Source organism: Nematolebias whitei, chromosome 23 (genome assembly GCF_014905685.2).
Source record: "Nematolebias whitei isolate Nwh7 chromosome 23, NemWhi1, whole genome shotgun sequence".
NCBI classification, from domain to species: Eukaryota; Metazoa; Chordata; class Actinopteri; order Cyprinodontiformes; family Rivulidae; genus Nematolebias; species Nematolebias whitei.
Genome location: NC_056520.1, coordinates 10,697,859 through 10,716,927, shown reverse-complemented (window position 1 = coordinate 10,716,927; position 19,069 = coordinate 10,697,859). Strand labels below are relative to the sequence as shown.

General features: G+C 45.0%; 3 protein-coding genes across 3 annotated transcripts in view; 1 reads left to right on the top strand and 2 right to left on the bottom strand.

Moving 5' to 3' along the window:
• Positions 1 to 6,311, top strand: part of ical1 (islet cell autoantigen 1-like) — a 20,036-nt gene extending 13,725 nt beyond the window's left edge. The window contains exons 11-15 of the mRNA XM_037696509.1: positions 241 to 291; positions 416 to 580; positions 3,025 to 3,321; positions 3,402 to 3,497; positions 4,449 to 6,311. Coding sequence (XP_037552437.1) covers positions 241 to 291; positions 416 to 580; positions 3,025 to 3,321; positions 3,402 to 3,497; positions 4,449 to 4,564 — 725 coding nt within the window. The 3' untranslated portion in view covers positions 4,565 to 6,311. The remainder of the gene's footprint in view (positions 1 to 240; positions 292 to 415; positions 581 to 3,024; positions 3,322 to 3,401; positions 3,498 to 4,448) is intronic.
• A 5,462-nt stretch (positions 6,312 to 11,773) lies between these two features.
• Positions 11,774 to 17,946, bottom strand: fam117ba (family with sequence similarity 117 member Ba; the record flags this gene model as incomplete). The annotated part of the gene is given in 7 exon segments (XM_037696294.1): positions 11,774 to 13,094; positions 13,185 to 13,305; positions 14,113 to 14,320; positions 14,401 to 14,544; positions 16,184 to 16,294; positions 16,407 to 16,490; positions 17,716 to 17,946. Coding segments are annotated over 7 exon segments (915 nt in total). The 3' UTR covers positions 11,774 to 12,868.
• Positions 17,784 to 19,069, bottom strand: part of LOC119429039 (bone morphogenetic protein receptor type-2-like) — a 63,931-nt gene continuing 62,645 nt past the window's right edge. The window contains exon 5 of the mRNA XM_037696756.1: positions 17,784 to 17,927. Within this exon, the coding sequence (XP_037552684.1) occupies positions 17,784 to 17,927 (144 nt within the window). The remainder of the gene's footprint in view (positions 17,928 to 19,069) is intronic.

The window sequence follows — 19,069 nt, the reverse complement described above, 5'->3', positions numbered from 1 at the left end:
GCAGGAGGGGCTCTTTACAAAACAGATGGTGCCATGACGAAACAATATTACGGTGGAAATATTGAAGCAGCATCTCAAGACGTCAACCAGGAAGTAGAAGCTTAGACACAAACGGATCTTCAAACGGACAGTTTGTCAAAGACGTTTGTCTCAAAAAGAGACGTCACTAAATGTTCACGAGGTTTTCTAGGCGACTCGCAGTCCATCAAACAAGAAGGGAAACGTTTGTGTTTCTGTTAGCAGACCTGAGGCAGAGCAGTGATGGGCAGAACCAGGCCAGCGACAGTGGAGGTAGGTGACCTCACCTGTGTGCGTGCATGTGCGTGTGCATGTGTGTGTGTTCATGTTGGGCTGCTGCCACTGACCCGAATGACTCCCTGTAATATGACCTCAGCGCACCCAAACACTACCGCAGCCACGTCGTCGCTGCTCGACCTCAGAGGCCTGTCCACAGACTCCAGCGATGACCTGATGCTCATGACGGGCGACGCCCCCCCTCTCCAGCCCCAGCTCGCCCCCCCTTCACAGGCGGGAGAGCAGAACGAGTTGTGTGCTTTTGGAAGCCTCTCTCATGTCTCTGGTAAACAGGCTGGCTGTCCTCTCCGTGAATTCTGACAGAGTCTCAACTTCCTGTCTCGCTGTTTCCTGCGGCGAATGTTCTTCAACTCTTTCCTTTAGTCTCTTCTTTACCGTGCACGTTGTTCCCTTGCCTTCATCATACTCCTCCTCTCAGCCTCATTTGTACCATCCACCCCCAGGTGTTTTTAAACGTTATTTAATCTGCTGGAGCCCGTGAAACGTATGAACATGTGATAACGAGCAGCCCTGCTGGAGTCCAGCTCCCACTCTGAACAACCGTGAACATTTTACTAATAAAATTTATTTAACTGAAGACTAGCTGAACCATTGTTTAATAATCTGATCTACACTGAACTCAAAACATCCAGTGACACTTTTACAAATCTACTTATCGTACTTTTCGCCGTACACGTCGCAACGCCGTATAAGTAGGCCTGTTGTGATAAATTAATTAATCGCGTGATAAATGAAAATTATTGACCTCGTTTTCATTCATCGGCTTTATCGTTTCTTCATGTCTCTGTCTACTGTTCTTCACTGACCCCTCCCTTTCTCTTTCCTCTTTAAAATCTGTTTTAACCGTCCAAAATAACGTTTTTGGATTGTTTTAAAGCAGCTACGCTGAGAAGCTAAGCTAACAGGTTGACCTCCGGGAAAAAAACTCCGTCTTGTCGAAGCTCCAAAATTCACAGTTGAAACCCGTGAAAAAGTTGTTTTTTCTCTGCAAAAAGAAGCTGAGAACTAGTTTACTGATTGTTTTATTTTTATTTAACGCTATAGAGCTCAAACCACACCGAGCGTCCGCCATTTTGAGAACCGAAAAGAGACAGCCCATGTCACGTCAAGGGGCCTCCCTCCCATTTTTCTTAAAGAGACACGCTACCCGCTCCCTCACTATCCATCCTTCGGTTCAAACAGCCTTATACTGCCATCCAGTGGTCAAAAAAGGTACTACACCCAAAATAAATGAACATTTATTAAATTTGATATTAATTATTGTCAAATTTCAAACAATAATATCGTTTATCGCAATAATTTCTGAGACAATTAATCGCCCAGCAAAATTTGTTATCGTGACAGGCCTACGTTTAAGTCACATCTTTTATGCGTCGCCGCTAACGCGACGTGTTTGTTAGCTGCCAAATGGCAGTCACGGGAGCGTGCACGAGAGGATTTTTAACAAGAATTTAACAAGATTAACACCTAAAAACAATTGTTTGCTCGAAGTTATAGTAAAGCTGTGTCTCAGTTGAACTTTTCCTTCATAAATGCACTTTACTGGTCAAATCAGCTGCATTTCAGCTGGTCGGCGCGGTGAAATGCAGCTGATGTTTGCTCCAGGAGTTCCAGAGCAAGACAAAGATGGCTTGGTATGGCAAGTCAAGTGTCTCGTTAATAGCCACTTTTACTTATTAATGAGAGACTTGGCTTGCCGTATTACTCTAGGGCTCGCTAGTGGCTGAAAATGGTAATGTTCAATATTTTTCATGTCGGAATGAATGAAATCAGATCTCAGCCAAAAATTGGGTTATAAATATGGGGAAAACATAAATAAGTCTCATAAGTCACAGTCCTGCTAATTTATGTAAAACGCTGCAACTTATACAGTGAAGAGCACGGTATTTCTGCCACAGTATTTTGTTTCTCTGTAGATGTAAAACACACTTTCATTTTTTTATGAATTGAGGAATTATTTAATATAAAAGATAAAATTACAAATTCTCCACGTCTGAAGCTTCAAAATGATCCGTAGGTTATGATTTAACGCTTTATTACAAAAGTGCTGGTTAAAATTTATTTATTTATTTATTTTTTTGGTCTGGGATGATGTCAACAGGAATTCCAGGCTTGTAAAGGAATGTCCATGAAAGTTGAGTCAGATCATCCGGATGGTTTCTGTTTTTTTTTGTTGAGACGTTTTGTCCTTCATGGCTTTGGTTTGTGGCTCCTAAGATTGATGAAGTCCTTGGGATGAAGGGTGAATTGTCTCAACAAAAAGAAACCGTCCAGATGATCTGACTGAATTCTGTTGGATTTTTTTTCCTGGATTATTGAGCATGAACCTTCATGGAATGTCCGAGCTTTACAATGGCCCCAAACATTATATGAAGGGATTTCCCAGTGCTAAGGCAGCCGGCAGAGAAACATGGAAAGGAAATGGACAAAGGATTGTTTCTAAAGACGCACCTGTTGGACAACTTAGATTTAAAGTAAAATGATGTGCCATTTTATGTTGTCTGTATAGACTTGTTACGCAGATCGTATCTACGGTAAAAATGAACTTTTTAACGTCTTTTCCAGTGCAGCGTCGTGATGCGAGGTTTTATTTAGAACCATTAGTTTCTTCCTTCTGGTTTTTCTTCAGTAAAATTTTCTTTGTTAAACTTTAATTTCACTGACAGAGTTTCTGTTACACGATCCTGAGTGTCCTCTGTTCCCCTCTAGATGGTGGTCTGCTCTCAGGGGGTGTGTCCGTCCCCTCAGAGACGGGTCTGAGACTGGACGAGGACGACGGCGAGCGCAGCGACATGGCCTTCCTCAAGGACCTCCTCAGCTCGGGTCCAGGGGGCAGCGATGACTTCAGCAGGGAGTGGCAAGATGCGTTCGGGATGTTTGACCCTCCCAGCGTCCCCGCAGCGAGCGCAGGAGCAGAGGGTCCAGCGGCGCGCCCCCCCTCCAACCCTCCCAGCCCCACGGGCTTCCTGCCTTCTCAGCTGCTGGACCACAGCCTGAGCTCCACAGGTGAGCTGGATGGGTCAGATGTTTGTTGGACGGAGAGGAAAATAACTTTTCTCACCTCTTTACCTCCACTTGTTCTTCAGGCTGGGCGACCCCGCCTATGTTCCAGGCTCCGCCCCTGCAGCTCCCCACTGGTCAAAGCCAGACAGCTCCTCGGACTCCAGGTTCAGCAGCCAACGGTACGATTCCTACTCGTATTTTGATTGACAAATGTCCCGTTTCTTTTGGGGGGGGGGGGGGGGGGGTGACAACTACTCTGCATGTTTAGACGTTTCCAATACACCTGATTTCAATCATGAGGTGATGAACAGGTTTCTACAGGACATGGAGAGGTTTTTAACTGGTGAATCAGGTGTGTCAGAGCAGAGGAACCAGTAAATTAGGGGTTCCCAACCCTGGTCCTTGAGGAACACCATCCTCCATGTTTAAGTTGTTTCTGTGCTCCGACACACCTGATTTTAATAAATGGGTGATTAACAGGCTTCTGCAGAACATGAGGAAGTAATTAAATCAATGAATCAGGTGTGTTGGAGCAGGATACAACTTAAACATTCAGGATGGTGTTCCTCAAGGACCAGTGTTGGGAACCCCTGAGTAGAACATGCAGGATGATGTTCCTCAATGACCAGTGTTGGGAACCCCTGCAGTAGAACATGTAGGATGATGTTCCTCAAGAACCAGTGTTGGGAACCCCTGCAGTATAACATGCAGGATTGTGTTCCTCAAGAACCCGTGTTGGGAACCCTTACAATAGAACATGCAGGATGAAGTCCCTCAAGAACCAGTGTTGGGAACCACTGCAGTAGAACATGCAGGGTGGTGTTCCTCAAGGACCAGTGTTGGGAACCCCTGCAGTAGAACATGCAGGATGAAGTCCCTCAAGAACCAGTGTTGGGAACCCTTGCAGTAGAACATGCAGGATGAAGTCCCTCAAGAACCCGTGTTGGGAACCCCTGCAGTAGAACATGCAGGATGGTGTTCCTCAAGAACCCGTGTTGGGAACCCTTGCAGTAGAACATGCAGGATGATGTTCCTCAAGGAGCAGCATTGGACACCCCTGCCATAGAATCTGTTTGAGTTTGTTCCAGTCAGACGGGTTTACTGATGTTTGTTCCTCGTGTTTTCTTCAGCTGCCTCAGGAGGCTCCAAAGACATGTCTGCGTGGTTCAACCTGTTCGCCGACCTCGACCCGCTCTCCAACCCCGACGCCATCGGACGCTCCGCAGACGAGCTGCTCAACGCCTGAGCTTTTCTCTCCAGCATTTTTCTCCGTTTCAGACAGTTTCCGTCCCATCACGCCGTCACACACAGGCCGTGCACAAACACACGTACATGTGTGTAACCTGTGAAGGGGACATGTCCTCCTGAACTGATCTGTTTACGGACTCGACCTGCGAGCCCACCGAACCCGCCATGATTCCCGTCTGTCGGGTTCCGTCTTCGCTCGCGACACCGACGTGTCGCTGTTGTGTTTGCGTCGTTTGGGCGTGCGTCGGTTTGTGTGCGCTCACATCACGAAGGACCCGGGGTGGTTTTTAAAAAGCTCGTTTCCTGTATGTTGCTGTTTGTCTGACGTAGCAGTGAAGTCCACATAAAGAAGAACTGAAGCACAGCTGGCTCTCGTTCACAACAAAATGACATCATTGTCTGTTTCTCGTCTTTTTCCAGCAGCTGGTTCTGTTCAGTGTTGGTTCCTGCTTTGAGTCTGTGCCGCTGCAGTTTTTAGTCCCTCTGTTTGCTTTAGAACCGGTCTGCTTTTCCTCTCCGCTAAAGAAAACCAGCTAAGCTGAAAGCGGAGGGTGGCGGTGAACTGCGGACAACTTAAACGAGTCAAGTCTTTTTCTAAATCCTTGTTTTTCTATTGATATTTCTGGGACATAATTAGTCAAAATACCACTTTTAATTATTTTTTTGTAAGCAGCTCTTTTCACTAACCCTTGACACAAAAGAACTCTGAAGGCGCATCAGAGCCAAACAGAAGAGAAAAAGTTTTTTGGTTTCCAAGTTTCAAGATTGATGTTGAGGAAAAATGTCCAAATTAAGGTAAAATGGCAGAAATGGTTACAATGACCGCACGTTTTGTGAAAATCATGACTATACGTTAGAGAGGGGTTTATTATGGAAACTCATTTAGCACACGGATTGTAACGAGCTGAACAGAACCTGCAAATATCTCAAGTTCAAGCAGCTGATGTGTGTTGAGGTCAGGGCTCTTATTGTGAAGGACTGAAGGAAGTTCTGCGGCTGCGAGAGTAATAATAGCTGTACTTTGGACTGCTTCAAATCAGTTGCTTCATGATGTTTTGAAGTCCGCAGCAATTGGAAAAAAATGCAAAAAAGGATCAAACACCATCAGGAGAACTGTGAAGCTCACCTTGTTTAGTCTTGAAACTCTTCGAAACCAAAACTATATTTAAATTTAATGTTTTTGTGATTCCGAGTGGTTTCGACTCTGCGTCCATCTGGAGAAATAAGAGCTAGAATGAGTCTTTGCTGGGAAATCAAGAAGCTTGACAATGAAAAGTAAAATTAGACCTTTTTCAAACCCAGATGACTTTAAAAAAAAAACAACTTATCATTCTTGATTTGGCCTCAGACAAATACTCTGTCCACACAGGAAGTATTTTATTTTAACATTTCCCCTTTAATCTTCACTCAGTTCTTATTAAATCACTTTTGATGGCCCAAACTGCATCAGATGATACTGAACAACTAAAACTTTGTGTAACTAAACAAACAGAACAATGATAATCAGGATTATAGCAACATAGCAACACTTAATGAGGATAGATGAAAGCAAATGAATAAGTCTAAAGGTGTAAGCCCCGCCTCCTGGCCCTCTCAACCAATCAGAGCACAAGGTGAAATAAATCAGTTAACAAATTGATAAGTGTCTTTTGTTAGGGGTGTATTATAATCCCAGCTGTATTTTTATCATAACCCGTTTTTCCCCCGTAAAATAACCTGCTAACGTATAAATTGTATCGTTTGTAAGCTAACTCGCCGGTTCAACGGTAAACAGACTAATTGGGTTTTTTATGGAGTTTTTAGCCTTGAATCCGACTAGAAGTTTGTTTTTGTTGTTTTTGGCTCACTGTTCTCTCACACAAACTAAATTTTGTTAAACATTTTAAAAACCGGTTTCCAGATTTATTTGATGAAGGACTTTTTAAAAACGGGCGACGTAGTGTGCCCACAATCGACAAAAATGAAAAGTTTAGGAAAAATCAGCCAAAACTACGAAAGTTCTTTCTCTGCGTTTTCATATGTTTTTTTTTTATGTTCTCGCCACCAAGAGGCACAGCATGGGTATTACACGTTCTGTTACAGCGACAAACGGTTAAAAAAACATCCGGAATTCAGTGGTTCCCAACCCTGATCCTTGAGGAACACCATCCTGCATGTTTTAGTTGTTTCCCTGCTTTGACACACCTGATTTGAATGAATGGCTGACTAACAGGCTTCTGCAAACCCTGATGAAGTAATTGAATCACTGAGTCATGTGTGCTGGAGCAGGAAAACAATTATGCAGGATGGTGTTCCTCAAGAACCAGTGTTGGGAACCCAACGTTTATTCTTAAAAGCTGTATTCAAACGGCAACAAACTGGTTCCTTCTTCATCTTAAAGTGAGCAAAAGTCATTTGTGATCCAGACTTTATTCAAAATGTAACTTTCTATTATTCAGACAAGTTTTTATTAATATATAAATATAAAAGATAAACTTATTGGTTCACAATATAATGTGAACCGAAGATTAAGAACATGCTTTATAAATGCATTTACTTATAAACAAAGTTTTTTTTTTTCCTCTTATTTCTAAACATAATTAAACAAAATGAGTTATGTTGTCCTTAAGTTATCTTTTGTTTAGTCTGTGCTAGCTAAATGTCTGTTAGCTTTGCAAAATGGCCATAAAATGTAAAGAACCCTGCAAAAACATTAGTCCGTCTCAAAGTCCAGCTGTCGGCTTTAAACCTGCACAGGTGGAACCAAAAGGAACCTGGACTTTGACTAACAGACTCTTGGAGACCTCTGTTCTTGATGCCCAAAACCGCTCTTCATACATTGTCGCCCGTCTATAGCCAAGAAAATAAACATGTAAAGAATATATTTATAAGATATACAAGATCATCTTAAGTTTACATACACCATAGGAAAAAAACGGAACCTTTTCTTTCATTCCATCTGACCTTAAACTATGATTCTGAAATTATTTCTAGGGGTTCAATACCCTCTCAAATTATGACGGAGAGAATGCAGTACTACGTTCTAAGTTCCAAGTATTTTGTAGCGCTACCTTTTAAACTTGGAGAAGGCGTTTGACCGTGTTCCTCAGGGTACACTGCGGGGGGTGCTCCGTGAGTATAGGATTGGAGGCCCGTTGCTATGGGCTGTTTGGTCCCTATACAAGTGGTGGTATATATTGGTTTGCATTGCCAGTAGTAAGTTGGACCCCTTCAGGGTGGGAGTTGGACTCCGCCAGAGCTGCCCGTTGTCACCGATTCTGTTCACAACTTTTATGGACAGAATTGGTGCAGCCAGAGGGCGGAGAGTTTTCGGTTCGGTAGCCTCAGGATTCCATCTCTGCTCTTTGCAGATGATGTGGTCCTGCATCATCGTGCCGTGATCTCCAGCTCTCACTGGAGCGGTTCGCAGTAGAGTGAAGCGGCTGGGATGAGAACCAGCACCTCCAAATCTGAGGCCATGGTCCTCAATCGGAAAAGGGTGGATCGCTCTCTTCAGGTTGAGGGTGAAGTTCTATCTATGGTCACGAGCTCTGGGTGCTGACCAAAAGAATGAGATCGAGGATACAAACGGATGAAATGAGTTTTCCTCCACAGAGTAGATGGACTTTCCCTTAAAGATGGGGTGAGAAGTTCAATTATCCGGGAGAGACTCGGAGTAGAACCACTGCTCCTCCACATCGAGAGGAGCCAGTTGAGGTGGTTCGGGCACGTCCGACTGGGAGTAGACCTCAGAGATAATCCAGGATACGCTGGAGAGACTGTCTTTCTGTTGGCCTGGGAACGCCTTGGGGTCCTCCCTAAAGAGGTGGCTGTGGAAAGAGACGTCTGGTCCTCCCTGCGCAAGCTGCTGCTCCCACGACCCGACTTCGGAACAAGCAGAAGATAATGGATGGATATCTTTTTAAACTGTCATGACATCATCGGGGTTTTCTTAAAGGCCAAATAATCTTGGTGTATGTAAACTTGCAACTTGAAAGAAATTAAAGTCTTTCCGCGTTTTTCAAACATTTAGTAGATAAAATAATTTTGTGAATGCTAACTGACCGAAACACGAAATGTTAAATTTTTTTCAATAAGGGGGAAAAAAAACCGTCATTTATTTTAGTGTATGTAAACATCTGGTTTCCGCTAGATTTCCAGCTTTAACAGTGTGGTGCATTTCTTAAACACTTGTTACCCATACATTTCTATTTATCACTTAATTCTCGCACATCTGAAAGCCTTCAAGTGGTAAAGAATGTTATTTCTAAAAACTAAGATTTTTATGCCTGAAAGCACTTTGTGCCCCGCCTGGAGGAGCCGGATCGGTTCCGTCGTGTCACGTTCTTCTCAGTGAGTTTCAAAATAAATGAAGTATTTCTCAAGTCTGACAAAGATGCTTTATTTGTTCCAATTATGCCTTTTATTTCACTCGAAGGAGATTAAACGATGAAACGTTGGCAGTTCATTAAAAAAAAAAAAAAGACACCAGAACAGCTTTTCTTGCCTCGTTCCAAATATCTCGTTTATCCACTTCGGAAATTTTTTTTATATTCTTTTAAACTTTGGAACAAACCCACCATGATTGATTCAGCAAGTGAGCGTAATTTGGAGCAGAACTTTCATCTTTTCTTTCTTTTTTTAATTTTTTTTTTATACGTAATCATTTTAGTCGATCAACAAACGACATCCACTTTTCTACTTCTACTCTGCTACACTTTCAGAAAACCCACCATGAGGCTACACGAGTGACTCCCCTCCATCTCTACAACCTGAGACGGACCAGTTCTTGTTCCGAATCCTCCCGAGACCCACATCAATGCTCCTGCGTGAGAAATAAATATGGTAATTATCGCAACGACGAGACGGAGAAGAAGTGGTACCTTACACTTGTTGATGCGTTCGATTACGTATCTGTCAACCCATAGTACAAACACGGCGCCTCTCTATTTACAAGTCCGTACATTCCTGTCCCGCTGCAGCAGGCACAGTCAAAGTAACCACATGTACAAGAACACAGGCGGGGTTCAGCCACGGAGAGTTCGTCAATCAGGAAACCCTTGAACTCCACTTCAATTCGTTGAGTAATCTGCACGTCTCTGTTGAGTCAGTGTCTTATTTATCGTAGCACATTTTCAAACAAAGAGTTCCAGGTGCACAAGCGACCGAGACCGATTCGAGAAGGAGTTTGTTTTAGAACATGCTTCAGATTCTTGTGGCTCGCGAGGACTCTGAGAACTCCTGTGGACGTTCTGAGACGATCTAGAAAGTCCGTCGTGAACGCGGTTGCCAGGTGAGACCCGGCTTCCGTCGATGCGGCGCGATACTTCAACCACAGCTTTGAGGTTTGACATGTTTTGAAGTTGTTACATCTCCGTGTTCACTGGCGCACAGCTAGCCACGCTCTAACTCATGTATTTTGACGCATCATTAAATTGAACACGACTGTCTCCTACGAGTGTTACCGATTGAAAGCCATGTTAGAAAATGTTTTTTCTAATATTTCTAGAATATCCTGAGACCTAGGCCTGTCACGATAACATTTGCTGGGCGATTAATTGTCTCCGAAATTATTGCGATAAACGATAATATTGTTTGAAATTTGACAATTTAGTACTTGTTGTCAAATTTAAGAAGAAAAGTTACATTTATTTTGCATGTACTACCTTTTTCGACCACCTAATAGCAGTATAAGACTGAACCAAAGGATGGAGACCGAGGGAGCAAGAGTCTCTAAGAAAGATGGTTAAGCTTATGAGCTGATCGGCCTGTTAGCTTAGCTTCTCAGCTTAGCTGCTTTTAACGATAAAACACGATTTTGGACGGTTAAAACAGATTTTAAAAGAGAAAGAGGGGTCAGTGAAGAGCACCAAAGTTGAGCTATGTCCTCAGTAGAAAGAGACGCATAGAAACGATAAAGCCGATAAATGAAAATCAGGTCGATTAATTGATTTATTGTTTATCGCGACAGGCCTAGAGACTACTTGATTTTTTTGGCTCGATCCTAAATAAATAAACTGAATTGATTTGAATTATGATAAAGTAGTTATCTCCAAACCCCAAAATTAATTCATTTGATCTGCATTTTTCCTCTTTTAAAAAACTCTGGATTATACCATTGGTGCAACTAGACGTATGGACACGTAACGGGAAGTTGAAGCTGAAGGGACAAGGGCGCCCCCAAGTGGCCCAAATCTGAAAATCTTTTCATGACTCTGAACGTGACAAATCTTTTTTTTAATTTTTCAAAACCAAACCAGGTCTTTTTTGTGCGCGGTGCTAAATTGGATACATACTCAATGTTTTTCAATGGGACTTTGGTCTGAACGGTCGTTTCCTCCAACTTTTACGTCAGTGAGGTAGGCGTGTACAGATCTATCCACATGTTAACATCGATATCGACGTCATGTAGTTGAAGACTTGGAACCTCACAGGTCTTCAGTTATGTCCTGAATGACTGAGAATCAACAGCAACATACGTTGCTAACGTTTGTGTCAGACCATACCAATACTAGTGTTGCACATGATGTGTTCTTTAAAAGGAGGTCGTTTCAGGACCGTGGACTGTTCACAATGAAGACTGATGGTCGCAAATAAATCATTGTCTGAATACTGATCTGAATCGAGCATTAGGACCTACACAGGGCTTAATTTGTAAACGATCATGCAGGAACGTAAATAGTTATATATAAAGGGGGGGGGGGCTGTTCCTCCCCCTGAAAATTTTGAAGTAGATGCGACTTCCTGCATTTTGGTGTATTTTAACGTGTTAATCTACGTTTACCTACATTTGTAAACACTCCGCTTCTGTCAAGCATCCTAGCCCCCTCCCCCATACTTGATGGTTCCTAGCTCGACTCTTCTCCAGTTAATTGACTGTCCGACTCCACACGTGAAACCTCCAGGCGCCTCCTCCGCCTGTTCATGGCGACTGCCTGTGGGCTTCTGCTCGCGTACGACTGCCTGGTTAACTCGGCACTGACCCCACCACTCTTTCAGGGGTGGAGATTTTTTTTAAGGATAGACGCGTAAATGCTTACTTAAAAAAAGAAACTCGTGAGTGGCTATTATGTTTAAAATTAGTGTTTATGTAAATATTTTCAGTTCACACATCCAATATAGGTTTTATTTGTTCAAGGCAGTCATATTTGTTCAGAATTTTATTATTAGTAAGCCTGAGAGTTACCGGATCCAAGCAAACTGTTACCGGAACACACCTTTTCAAAATAAGAGTTGTCAGATCCTGTTCCGGCAGGATCTGGATCAAATTAAGCCCTGGATCTACATTGTGAACGTAGTCCAACAGGTGGTGAACTCAGTAACATTTAGGATTTATCACGACCCCCGTGTACCCTGTGGTCTAGAAGTTTGGGTCAATGGACCTCTCCGTGAGCAGAACCCTGCCAATCGACACTTTCAAAGAGCAAGACGAAAGGAAATCAACAAGGAGGGGCTGTGGGGTGACGGTGGAATTGCAAAAGGATGCGGTCGGCTAAGGCTGGTGCTCGGGAAGGGTGGGGTGTGAGCAGACATGGGTCGAACACACTGCAAACATCAGAGCCCTGGCCTGGGTTTCCCACAGATGCACACCGAGCAGCAGCTTTGGAAACGCTCAGGAAAATACACAACAGATTTGGTCAAGAAGGTTTTTTTTTTTTTAAAGATGCATCCTGCTTGTATTTTCAATCTGCTGACTCTGTGATTATCTGCGGCCGTCGTAGTGCAAAGACCCAACGTGACCCCGGCATTACGACGGCCCAGGGGAGAGGAGCGGTCTAAAACGTCAGGCACATGTTGAACTTTTCACAACCCTTCGAATTATGCTACGGTACATCTGGCAGCACCAAGAATTAGCCTCCGTGGTCGACCTCTTGGTCGCCAAGAAAACCAGCGACCTTTTTTTTTTTTTTTTTTTAATGTCCCCTTGTAATGGAAGGCATAATTTATATCAAGAGAAAGAACTACAGATAGAAAAAGAGATGTCCGTGGAAAAGGCGCCATGGTTTAATACGATGAAGTCAAAAAGTCTTTTCGCCCCTTTTCCTCCCAGGAGAACGGGAACAAAACCAGTGAGGGTAGAAGAAAGCGATGAACTGCGGGAGTCTCATGTCGGAGGAGGAGGCAGTGGGAAGCGCTTTTACTTTTTAATTTATTTTTTGTAAGAAAGGACATCAGAGAGAGCGTAGCTGCATGCTGAAGGCATTCTTTTAGCCGTTTTGGGGAGCAGAAGGGTTCCTTCTCCTCAAATGTTTTCTGATTTCACTGAAGGGTTTCTTGTGGGAAGTGGGAGGGAGGGGCGTCGACTTTAAGGCCAACGGGGCCGTCAGAAGCTCTCGGGCTCCTCCAGGAGGCAGGGCTGGGTGGACAGAGGCACGAGGGACGGGGACAGGCTTCGGAGGCCCACCGCTGAGCGAAAGCTGAGGTCCGGGGCGGGCAGCAAGGGCTTGAGGATGCTGACGAGGCAGAAGGCAGAGCCGCTGTTGGGGATGAAGTTGACCTTGTTGCGGTCGGGACACAGGAAGGGGGGGATCTCCTGCAGAGCTTTAGACCTGGAAACATGCCGGGGGACACATTACTCAGATTACATTCGTCAGATTAGATCAGTGGAAAACCTCAGATGTGATGACTGCTTCACTCACATGGACTCATCGGACACCTTGACCTTCTCGCAGCCCTCTGGAGGCTCCCTCTTGAACATGTAGCTGTTGTTGGGCCTCGGAGAGGCGGCGTACTTGGGCAGTGGGGAGCAAGGGCTCAGCGCTGTGAACAGAAACGGGAAGTGAGGCGGTTAAGCAGCGCGCGACGTAGGCCTGTCACAATAACAAATTTTGCTGGGCGATTAATTGTCTCAGAAATTATTGCGATATACGATAACATTGTTTGAAATTTGACAATAATTAGTCATTCTTGTCAAATTTAAGAAGAAATGTTGTAATTTGTTGTGCCATTCTTTGACCACCAGTTGGCAGTATAAGACTGTTTGAACTGAAGGATGGATAGTGAGGGAGCGAGCAGTGCGTTTCTTTAAGAAAATGGGAGGGAGACCCCTTGACGTGACATGGGCTGTCGCTCCTTTCTGTTTTTTGGTTCTAAAAATGGCGGACGCTCAGTGTGGTTTGAGCTCTTTAGCATAGCATTTTTCACACAAAGCTTTTAATTTAAAAATCAGTAAACAGGTTCTCAGCTTCTTTTTGCAGAGAGAAACAACTTTTTAGACGAAGGCACGGGTTTGAACCGTGAATTTTGGAGCTTCGACAAGATGGAGGTTTTTTCCTCAAGGTCGGCCTGTTACCTTAGCTCGTAGCTTAGCTTCTCAGCTTAGCTACTTTTAACGATCCAAAACGTGATTTTTGGACGGTTAAAACGGATTTTAAAGAGAAAAGAGAAAGGGAGGGGTCAGTGAAGAGCACCGGAGTTGAGCCTTTTGTCGTCCGGTGTCTTCAGAAAGAGAGAGACACGAAGAAAAAATAAAGCCAATAAATGAAAATGAGGTCGATGATTTTAATTTAACGTGCGATTAATTGATTTATCGTTTATCGTGACATCCGGTCGTGGCGGACCACTCACCCTTCTCGTCGTAGGGGCTGTTGCCGGCCGCGTCGTTCAGGACGGTGAGGTAGGAGGGCGAAATGGAGTCGGGACGGCTGCTGCAGTTGCTATGGTTACCGCTCAGGCCGCCCCCCGACGGAGTCTGCGTGTCGATGCTGCGGGTGCTGCTGCTGCGCTGTGGGGGCAGGGGAGGGGGCGCACGATGCCCATCGGGGACATCCTGTGGCTGTCGAACACAAAACATCTGGGTCAGAGCAGAACTGGAGTCCGGCCAGCGGAGAACACGGTCGGGTCTTATGAACTCACCACGATGGTCTCCTCCTTCTCGGGCGAGTCTCGGATGATGATGCGCTCAATCTCTTGGTTCAGGCCCTCCACGCTGTTACGGAAACGAGGAGCCGAGGACTTGGATATGGGGATGGGTATCAAAATGGTTTTGGGTATTTGCGTCTGAACAATAAAGAAGACAAAACACACAATCAGATTACTTTTGTGCAGCTCAGCGTTTTCACTCAGATTTGGCAGCTGGTGTCCTCAAAGCCCCACCACTAAAACCAGTGGGTATATTAAGTCCACTCTCACTGGATGGCTACGGTTTTTGCCACCAGAACAGACCTGTCACGTCAGGACTTCTCTAGACCAGGTGGGACCTCGAGTTGGGTCGTTCAACAAGAGAGAGGTCTTGGAAAGAATTTAAACTAAATACCAGCAGAAAATAATTTTTTTAACGCAGATGTATTTTTACATTTATTACTCTAATGAAGGTGGAGGCAGATGTGGGTGCTTCACCTTTCCCCACCCACAGTTTTGTTGTGGGGATTTGAACCAGCAACCTTCCGAGCACATGCTTGCCTTCATTAGCTTCTGTGCCATCACTCCCCCATCACTGAGCCCTAAGTACCGAGACCAGATCCACGCTGTTTTCAGCCTTTACTCTTTGACAAATGTTGAACGTTAGGGGCTGTACGTCATCTATCAAAGTGTCCAATCTACGTGTAATCCAAAACCTAATCTCACGTCATGTCTGTAATACTGTAATCTTAAAGCAGTCTAAGTTTTCATACCGTAATCCTAACATTGTCCAGAACAAGTGAGGACGGCGTGCTTCATTAGAACCGAGCTTTGAAAGTACAGTAGTCCCTCGATACTTTGCTGTTCGATTTTTGCAGACTCACTCTTTCGCAGGTTTTCAACACGAGATTTAAACGACACAGGATTGTCGATGGGGAAATTCAGACCCCGCCCCCTCCTTTCTCTTTCTGAGGCTGTCTGTCACAGCAGAGCAGAGACACAACAGACGGGCATGCAACCCTGTTCTGTGACTACTCTGCTGTGACAGACAGCCTCAGAAACAGAAAGGAGGGGGCAGGGTCTGAATTTCCCCATTGCTACTGCTCATGGAGCAGGGATGAACACATCAGATGAACAAATGTAGAATATCTGAGAAAATGCTTAGGTAGGAAATAAGAGTGAATCAGTTTTTTTTTTTTTTTTTTTAGAGTTGCTGAGCGCAGCTCACTCAGGTATAAGACGGAACCCCTGCCCCCTCCTTTCTCTTTCTGAGGCTGTCTGTCACAGCAGAGCAGAGACACATACAGCCTTGGAAAAAGAAAGGAGGGGGTGGAGGTCTGTCTTATGCCTGAGTACATACCTGTATACACAAGCGGCATGGATTGTTTATTTAAAATAAAGTGCGACCCGAACAGAGCCTTTAGTCCCACTCGGCAATCACTGAGCGGGCCAGGTCACCGGGAAATGTCCCAGCGCTCCCAATGGCCAGTCCGACTGGCTTAGTAACCGTAGCATCAGTTTGTCTGCTCTCTTTCACTGTGCTCTTTTAGTGCGTTTAGAGAGTTTAGAACATTGTTAAGAACATTGCAAGAGTGTGGGGTTTATAAAGCCTTAAAATATATATAAATATTAAAATAAATATAACATTCCTACTTTGCGGATTTTCACCTATCGCAGGGGTGTCTGGAACGTAACCTTCGTGATAAGCGAGGGACTACTCTATTCATGTGTTCTTTATGAGGACACCCAAACAAGAATAGACAAAACTTGGGACGTCCTCCAGCGTCTCCCTGATCACCTGTGACTGAATGATGGTGTGGCTGCCATTGAACGGAGACTTGCGCTCTTTGTCCCTCCGATGGCGGCTGCTGCGTTTGCTGCGCTGGAGCTGCTGCCGCAGTTTTGCAATCTGGAGAGTTTGGAGAAAAACGCATCAAAACAGGCAGACAATGGGTTTAGAAGCTGCCTTGTAAAAAAAAAAAAAAAACTTGCAGCACGGATGACAAAAGATGCAAGCGGACCTCCTTGAGTTGGTCGGTGCTCCCGCAGGAGGCCGAGCGTTTGTGAGAGCCTCTCCTCCTCTCATCTGCCCAGGCCCTGGGGGTCTGAGACACACAAAAACACACATATTTAACTAATAAGGTAGTTGCATACAATAGATTAATTAAATACTGATTATAGTAGAAGAAATTAAGCAATCAGCAGAGTTTTGGACTGTTTCGGTTGTTTAAACCAATGGTTCCCAACCCTGGTCCTTGAGGAACGCCATCCTGCATGTTTTAGTTATTTCTCTGCTCCAACACACCCGATTCAGTGATTTAATTATTTCCTTAAGTTCGGCAGAAGCCTATTAATCACCCTTTCATTCAAATCAGAGGAACAACTAAAACAAGCAGGGTGGTGTTCCTCAGGGACCAGAGTTGGGAACCACTGGTTTAAATGGTAAACACTGTTTATCCTTATGTACGCCTTAAAAGAAAAGGTCATCTATTTTGAAATGCGTTTCTGTGAAAAGCTAGAAATGGTAAAAATCTCAATTGTTCTCCTTGAACCAGTTTAATTCTGACAGGACCCATGAGCGTATGGCTAATTGGAAAGCAGCCAAGATCACGAATTTCCCCAACAGTTCACATAAAAAGGAATATTTAAACCTTTATATTAGGACCACGTGATAATTTAGCCAGAAATTATTCTCGGAGTACGGCTGGTTCATGTTAAAGTTGCGATGACAAAACGTGTTTATCGCAACCAACATTACATAATTCAACAGTATTCCGACAAATATGTTCTAATATCTAACAATCTTAGTTTACACTTAATTACATGACTGTTTTTGTAGACGTGTTCCAAAAGTTCACTTGATGCCTTCAAAGTGATCCGTGGTGCTACTTAAAGAACAGGAGCCAACCTAGCTGCCTTGAGACTAGCCGTTAGCTCGTCAGTCCAGTCAGACGCAAACAAAAGAACGCATCTACAACAGGTAAGACACTACTTCTTCATAACTTTTACACAGAAACACTTCAAGAATGACAGTTTGATAGGGTGGTCACAAGTCTAACCCGCTCCAAAGACACGGCCACACAGGGTTTTATCGTGTTTGTATACAAATTAAAAAAGCCGACATGAGCTCAACAGAATTCCAGTGCTGGTTCGGCTGTTAAAGTATCGTGCAGGAGGGATTTATTCAGTCTGTCACTGTGAGCAGTTCATGATGCAACTGGCTGCAACCTCTCCTAACCTCGCTGGATTTACTGACTGATGGATGCGTGTGTGTCGGCTTTGGTTTGTTTAATGAACAAACTCATTCGTGATCGATTTGTTTGAACCGACCTGCGTGGCTTTGTCCCTCATGTAGGGAACGTGTTGTAGCTGGCTGTCGTCCTGAGGCCGGGGACCTGTCAGGTGAGCGCCAGCGAGCGCGCCCTTTGAGGGCCACAGCTGGATACGATGGCGGGGACCCGGCGAGGAGAACTGGGAGCCGCGAGCTCAGAGGGCGAGGAGGCCAACGTCGGAGGAGGAGCCAGGCAGAGAGGCGAGGACGGCTGAGGCCACGGATGCAGTCTGACAGGATGTAAACAACATATTAGTAAACAAACAAGCAGACACACTGCTGGCAGGTGTCGTTTTGTGTCTGGGAGTGCAGCCGGATTGACGTTAATCCAAGCAGCCTCCCTGGTAATGACATTTAAACAGCTTAAACCAGAGCAGGGGGGGGACACCGAGGGACAGGCAGCTTTTGACCAACTGACCCAGTTGGAAGCTGCTGCAGCAGGTTTTTGGGGGTTTCAGCTTCTTGCAGGATGAGCTAATGTACAAGACAAATTTTTTTTTATAGATTTCAAGTTATTTTGTTTGGAGCCGAGATGTCTGAATGAAAAATTGTTCATTCCCGTCTAAATAAAAAAGAAACGTGCAAACCGTGCAGTGAGTAACAGATCTTTTAAAGCAAAAAGTCCTGACTAAGACTTTATGGAACCAGCCCCTCGTTATGTGCGCTTCAAACATAAACAATAAACAATCGGCTTCAGAAGATGGACAACTCTTCAGCCCTCGGTTTATTTGACTGTTGCCTCCTTAGTGGAACATGTTTTGACGTGTCCGGACAAACAGCTTAGCCAGGCGGTGCAGGTCCTAAATTTGGATGGAGCCCTGTCCAGCATACATCCCTGTTGCTAGGCAACGCTGGCTTACCAATCTGTGGTAGCACACGGCTGTGTGTGTGTGTGTGTGTGTGTGACTGAGAGAGGGAGAGAGAGAGGGAGAGAAGGTTCTGTATGACAGCCTTGTGTTTTTATAGCTCAACATCATGCAACAAAACTACACTGCTATGAAGCTGGTTACTGCAGCGCGCCCTAACCCCCGTCCACTGCAGCGCGCCCTACCCCAGGTTCACTGCAGCTCGCCCTAACCCCCGTCCACCGCAGCGCGCCCTAACCCCCGTCCACTGCATCGCGCCCTAACCCCCGTCCACTGCATCGCGCCCTAACCCCGTTCACTGCAGCGCGCCCTAACCCAGGTTCACTGCAGCGCGCCCTAACCCCCGTTCACCGCAGCGCGCCCTAACCCCCGTCACCGCAGCGCGCCCTAACCCCCGTCACCGCAGCGCGCCCTAACCCCCGTTCACCGCAGCGCGCCCTAACCCCGTTCACTGCAGCCCGCCCCAACCCCGTTCACTGCAGCCCGC